This window comes from Ahaetulla prasina, chromosome 10 (genome assembly GCF_028640845.1).
Source record: "Ahaetulla prasina isolate Xishuangbanna chromosome 10, ASM2864084v1, whole genome shotgun sequence".
Taxonomy (NCBI): domain Eukaryota; kingdom Metazoa; phylum Chordata; class Lepidosauria; order Squamata; family Colubridae; genus Ahaetulla; species Ahaetulla prasina.
The window spans coordinates 29,966,027-29,972,050 of NC_080548.1; the positions used below are offsets into that span (position 1 = coordinate 29,966,027).

At 45.5% G+C, this 6,024-nt stretch overlaps 1 protein-coding gene across 2 annotated transcripts; it reads left to right on the top strand.

Moving 5' to 3' along the window:
• Window positions 1-2,495: 2,495 nt before the first annotated feature.
• Window positions 2,496-5,641, top strand: BLOC1S3 (biogenesis of lysosomal organelles complex 1 subunit 3). Of its 2 annotated transcripts, none has more exons than XM_058195700.1 (2): window positions 2,496-2,644; window positions 4,064-5,641. In XM_058195700.1, the coding sequence occupies exons 1-2, from the start codon at window positions 2,512-2,514 to the stop codon at window positions 4,651-4,653; spliced, it is 723 nt and encodes a 240-aa protein (XP_058051683.1). In that variant the 5' UTR covers window positions 2,496-2,511; the 3' UTR covers window positions 4,654-5,641. The 2 variants fall into 2 exon arrangements, with proteins under 2 accessions (XP_058051683.1, XP_058051685.1); XM_058195702.1 differs by having other exon boundaries at window positions 2,522-2,644; window positions 4,040-5,638.
• Window positions 5,642-6,024: the final 383 nt, after the last annotated feature.

Sequence of the window (6,024 nt, forward strand, 5' to 3'; positions counted from 1 at the left end):
CAATACTTCTTTGCTTCTCCACGTGTCTCCCACATAGGATAGTAAGATCCAGGTATTTGGTGGCACTTCCAGGGTGTTTTATGCTGGGCGGACATCAGCTTTTAAGGAGAGGCCTGCTGTGGATGCCCACTGAGCATTGTTGTGCCAGGCAGTGAAATGATGGCAGAAATGCCCATTTTTTCCAAATTTTGAGGTTTTAAAAGAAAAACTGGGCTCATTCATCCTCCAAAGTAAATGAAACTGTTCCGCCGATTGATATCCACAGCAGGCCACACTTCAAAAGATCTCAACCAGTCAAAGAGTAGGAGAGATTAGAAAGGGGGGGCGGGGAAGAAGGGAGGAGAGGAGGAAAGGAAGGGGAAGTAGGAAAGAATAAAAGAAGGCAGGGAAGGGAAAGAGAGCAGAAGGAGAAAGGATTGTTGTAAAATAAGGGAGAAGAAAGGGTAGAAGAGCAACTCCGAATATAATTTTAAAAATCTTTCTTTCTTTCTTTTAGAAAATATATGTATATGTGTGATTAGAATGTACATTTACGATATGTTTATAAGAAATAAAATAAAAAACTTTTTTTAAAAAAAGATCTAAACCAGTATTTCTCAAGTTCCGCGAATTTTTAAGGTGGGTGGACTTCAACTCCCAGAATTCTGGGAGAGGCTCAGGCCACCTATCTTAAAGACAACAGTTGGGTATTGGGTATTCTGGGAGTTGAAGTCCACTCATTTTAATAGAGGCCAGCAGGGGAATTCTGGGACTCCAAGCCCATCTTAAAACACAGACTGTGGAATTCTGGGAGTTGAAGTCCACCTGTCTTAAAAAACAAACTGGGGAATTCTGGGAGTTGAAGTCCACCTGTCTTAAAATACAGACTGGGGAATTCTGGGAGTTGAAGTCCACCTGTCTTAAAACAAACTGGGGAATTCTGGGAATTGAAGTCCACCGTCTTAAAATACAGACTGGGGAATTCTGGGAGTTGAAGTCCACTTGTCTTAAAAGACAGACTGGGGAATTCTGGGAGTTGAAGTCCACCTGTCTTAAAACACAGACTGTGGAATTCTGGGAGTTGAAGTCCACTGTCTTAAATTACAGACTGGGGAATTCTGGGAGTTGAAGTCCACTATCTTAAAACACAGACTGTGGAATTCTGGGAGTTGAAGTCCACCTGTCTTAAAAGACAGACTGGGGAATTCTGGGAGTTGAAGTCCACTATCTTAAAATACAGACTGGAATTCTGGAGTTGAAGTCCACCTGTCTTAAAAGACAGACTGGGGAATTCTGGAGTTGAAGTCCACCTGTCTTAAAATACAGACTGGGGAATTCTGGGAGTTGAAGTCCACCTATCTTAAAACAAACTGGGGAATTCTGGGAGTTGAAGTCCACTTGTCTTAAAAGACAGACTGGGGAATTCTGGGAGTTGAAGTCCACCTGTCTTAAAACACAGACTGTGGAATTCTGGGAGTTGAAGTCCACTGTCTTAAAATACAGACTGGGGAATTCTGGGAGTTGAAGTCCACCTGTCTTAAAATACAGACTGGAATTCTGGGAGTTTGGGAGTTGAAGTCCACTGTCTTAAAATACAGACTGGGGAATTCTGGGAGTTGAAGTTCACTATCTTAAAATACAGACTGGAATTCTGGAGTTGAAGTCCACCTGTCTTAAAACAAACTGGGGAATTCTGGGAGTTGAAGTCCACCTGTCTTAAAACAAACTGGGGAATTCTGGGAGTTGAAGTCCACTTGTCTTAAAAGTCAGACTGGGGAATTCTGGGAGTTGAAGTCCACCTGTCTTAAAATACAGACTAGGGAATTCTGGGAGTTGAAGTCCATCTGTCTTAAAAGACAGACTGGGGAATTCTGGGAGTTGAAGTCCACCTGTCTTAAAACAGACTGGGGAATTCTGGGAGTTGAAGTCCATCTGTCTTAAAAGACAGACTGGGGAATTCTGGGAGTTGAAGTCCACCATCTTAAATTACAGACTGGGGAATTCTGGGAGTTGAAGTCCACCCGTCTTAACACACAGACTGTGGAATTCTGGGAGTTGAAGTCCATTGTCTTAAATTACAGACTGGGGAATTCTGGGAGTTGAAGTCCACCTGTCTTAAATTGCAGACTGGGGAATTCTGGGAGTTGAAGTCCACCCGTCTTAACACACCCTAGCTGCGGCATTCCGGGACTGGCGTTCCAGCTTCTTCCTCCCTGCAGACTCTTAGCCACTATGTCCAAAAAAAAAAAATTAAAATAAATTTTTTTTTTGCATTTGCACTTTTGCATTGCAAACCCTGGAGCGCCTGCGCACTCGGAAAGGCTCAGCAGCCACGGGACCAGAGGGGGTGGGGGGTGGGGGGAAGGGGATGACCCTGTATTTGGGGGTGGGGGAGGACGAAAGCGACCCTCCCCCTCCCGCTCCTCCATCGCTTCCACCCCCTCCCCGGCGGACACCTCGACGCATGCGCGCCCTTTTCCGTCCCCCCCCCCGGCTGTCACTGCGAGGCAAGCCCGGTCCCTCTCCAAGCGCATGCGCAGCAGAGATCCACGCACCCCCGGCGGGGGTGGGTGGGTAAGCGAGCGAGCGAGCCCGTGCAACGGTCACATGATCCGTCAGGTGACCCCCCCCTCCAAGAGGAAGTGGCTGTTTCCTACTTGGGAAGGTGAGTGTCTGCATCGCTCGGCGGGTAAATGGCAACAGTAGCAATTAAGAGTCACAAGTAGCAGCTGGAGGACCTGGCAACGCCATCCCAGCCAGGGGTCTCCAAGCTTTTTATTTATTTATTTATTTATTTTATTTTATTTTATTTTGTCACAGCAATATATGTAGGTATCATACAAAAAGATTATATAGTATATAAACACATATATGAGTAAATATAAGGAGGTATAAGCATATATATATATATATATATATAGGAAGAAGAAAAAAAAACAATAGGACAGGAACGGTAGGCATGTTTGTGCGCTTATGCACGCCCCTTATGGTCCTCTTAGGAATGGGGTGAGGTCAATAATAGAAAGTTTTTGGATAAAACTTTTAGGATTATGGGAAGAGACCACAGAGTCAGGTAAAGTATTCCAAGCACTGATGATTCTGTTACAGAAGTCATATTTTCTGCAATCTAGATTAAAGCGGTTGACATTAAGTTTAAATCTATTGGTTGATATGCAGTGCGGGTTCCAGACAGATGAGCTGTATTCGAGGTCTGGCCTAGCAAATGTTTTCTATGCTCTAGTTAGTAGTACAATATTATCAGAGAAGAAGCTATGCAAGATTAGGTTAACAACTCTTAGTGCCTTTTTGGCAATGTTGTTACAATGGGCTCTGGCACTTAGATCTTTAGAAATATGAGCACGTTGCTGGCTAGGGAATTCTGGGAGTTGAAGTCCATCACTCTTCAAGGGGCCAAGTTTGGATATCCCTGCCTTAGACTCTTTTGCACGCAGGTTTGGGAGTGGGCTCCCTTTGGCATGCAGCGGTGCCCCCTTTCCACACCCTGCAGGGGAGGACGGGAGAGGTGGGGGCCGGATGCGCATGGTTTGCAGAGGATGGCAGAGCCCGCAATTCCCAGCCGCTGTTACGAAGCTGGGTTCCTCTCCCGTTTGCTGACGAACGATCCACCGAGGCCCAATGGAAGACGGGTCTCTGAGGTTCAGGGTTGAAATGAGGAGTCCTTGGTTGTTTTCTTGTAGACGTCTCGTGACCCAACTAGGGAATATCATCAGGGCTTCAAGGGTGTGGGTGTGGGGTTGGGGTTGGGGTTGGTGGAGGAGGAGGCAGAATGTAGGGTCCTTGGTGCTCTCTGAGCTTGGTGGTTTTCTTGCAAACGTTTCATGACCCAACTAGGGAACATCATCAGTGCTGCAAGGGAGGGGGGTTGGCAGAGAGGAGGAGGAGGAGGAGGAGGAGGAGGAGGAGGAGGAGGAGGAGGAGGAGGAGGAGGAGGAGGAGGAAGGGGGACGGGGAGGAGGAGGAGAACTGTGAGGTCTTGGTGCTCTCTAGGATTGGTGGTTTCCTTGCAGATGTTTCATGACCCTGCCTCTCCGATTCTCAGGTGTGCTTCCTCTCCTCTTTTAAGGTGATCCAGAAATGATCTCTCCAAGGTACAAAACCGTCATCCAGGGGGAAGCCTCCGAGACCGACTCGGAAGAAGAAATCAATTGTTCGGCTGCTTCTCGGGCTGCCTTTGGAAACCCTTCTGGAGTTCAAGTCATTGGGGAAGCCTCTGAGACAGACGAGGAAGATGAAGCCGGAAACCTCGCTGGATCGAAAACCGAGGCGAAATTGATCACGCCGGATTTACCACCCCTGATCGTTTACAGGAACGAAGATTCGGAGTCCCCCACGGCGGTCGAAGAGAAACCCGCCCTTCACATCAAACACCGGGGCCGATATAGCTCCCTCTTGCAGCAGAAGCTGGTGGAGAGTAACGCCCGTTTATACTACGACATCCACAACACCGTCAAACAGGTTTACCAAACCGCCATCAAGGAGATTGGAGCCATTACTGGACAGCTGAGCAATTCCCAAAACGGCATCATCAACGCTTCGCACAACATACGGCTGGTTCTGGACGACCTGCGGGCCGTGGCAGACAAAATAGACATTATTAACAGCTGCAGTTTGTTACCGGATATCCCGATAGAGGTGCCTTCGGCGCACACCTAAGAGACGGACGGACTGCTTCCTGCACACTGCTGTTCAAGAGAGTAAGGTTGGATGGGACCCTGCTTGTAGAGCTCAGCAGAAAACTGAAGGAGACTGAAATATTTGTCCAGTGTAAAGAAATCTTTGCTGCCTGTATTTGATACTTAAATCATAGTACGTCCTTTTACGGTCTGGCTCCAGCTCTTATAGTTAAGGCTGGACTGAACAAAATAAAACTGCTTTCACTGTTTTGGAGAGAAAGGGACGGTGCCATTTCAAGAGAGTATATCTTCTCCTGGCTCATATCTTAGAAATGTAGACTTGGTTGCACAAAGTTGGAGGCACTTCCTGAGCGTGTAAACGTAGCATCACTTTGGACTCGTGGAAGTTTGTCCGAAGATGCTAAACTGCCTTCATTGATACATGTAGATTATTCATTTCGAGGGAATGTATTGATTTGAGCAGGACTAAAAAAAATGAAATAATAATTGATTTAATTCATGGGGGGAGGCGGGGTGTGACTCAACGGAGTTGTAATCTGCAAATCTGTGTAAAACAAGTAAGCTCAAAGTTTGTGGAGAGGTGGTGTAGTAGCTGGTATTGTTTGAGTCAAGTTGGCATCAATTCTTGATGAGCTCGTAGATAGACCTCCTCCTCCCATTCTCCAAAAGGGGCTCTGTCCCTTCAGATCTTCACACGGTGCCTCTGTTGCTGCTGTTACTCTTTCAATCTGGGGACGCAGGGCAGCAGAATGAATTTTGAAAACCTGCACTGCTGATTCATAAAAACGGAATTCACAAGCCCTGTTTGAAGGTTTTGGTTCGCCCCCTTGTAGATCTATGACGGGTGGCAACTAGAAGCATTGACTGATTGATTGATTTTTAATACATTGATTTTTTTCCCCCCCAAGATATGAAACACAAAAGAAAATGAAAATAGTGGGAAATGGGGGAGGGAAAAAGCAAGAGAAAGAAGTGAAGAGGAAACGGGGGAGAAAAGAAAAATATTGATTTACAACTCTTTTATTGCAATAAAATAAGGTAATAACATTACAGCCTCAGCTTCTTACTTTTACCTACTAATATGGACTAGTTATTTCTCTAGCAAAAGGTTTATCTAATCAGCAAAATCCGAAAGTTGTTTCATTCTTTTTCATCTCAAGCCCAGAAGAGGTTACCAAATTGGACGTGATTGATTGATTATATGCCAATTATGTGAACTCTTGAGTGGTTATTAGATGAATATTGTATTGAATGTTGTACCTTGATGAACGTATCTTTTCTTTTATGTACACTGAGAGCATATGCACCAAGACAAATTCCTTGTGTGTCCAATCACACTTGGCCAATAAAAAATTCTATTCTAAATAGATATTCTGTAGGAATGATCTAA

Bases quoted from the DNA above. Each gene is read 5' to 3' on its own strand.
- BLOC1S3 (XM_058195700.1), top strand. From the start codon at position 2,512: ATGCGCAGCAGAGATCCACGCACCCCCGGCGGGGGTGGGTGGGTAAGC. The intron at 2,645-4,063 runs GTGAGTGTCTGC...TCCTCTTTTAAG, and splicing joins GCTGTTTCCTACTTGGGAAG to GTGATCCAGAAATGATCTCT.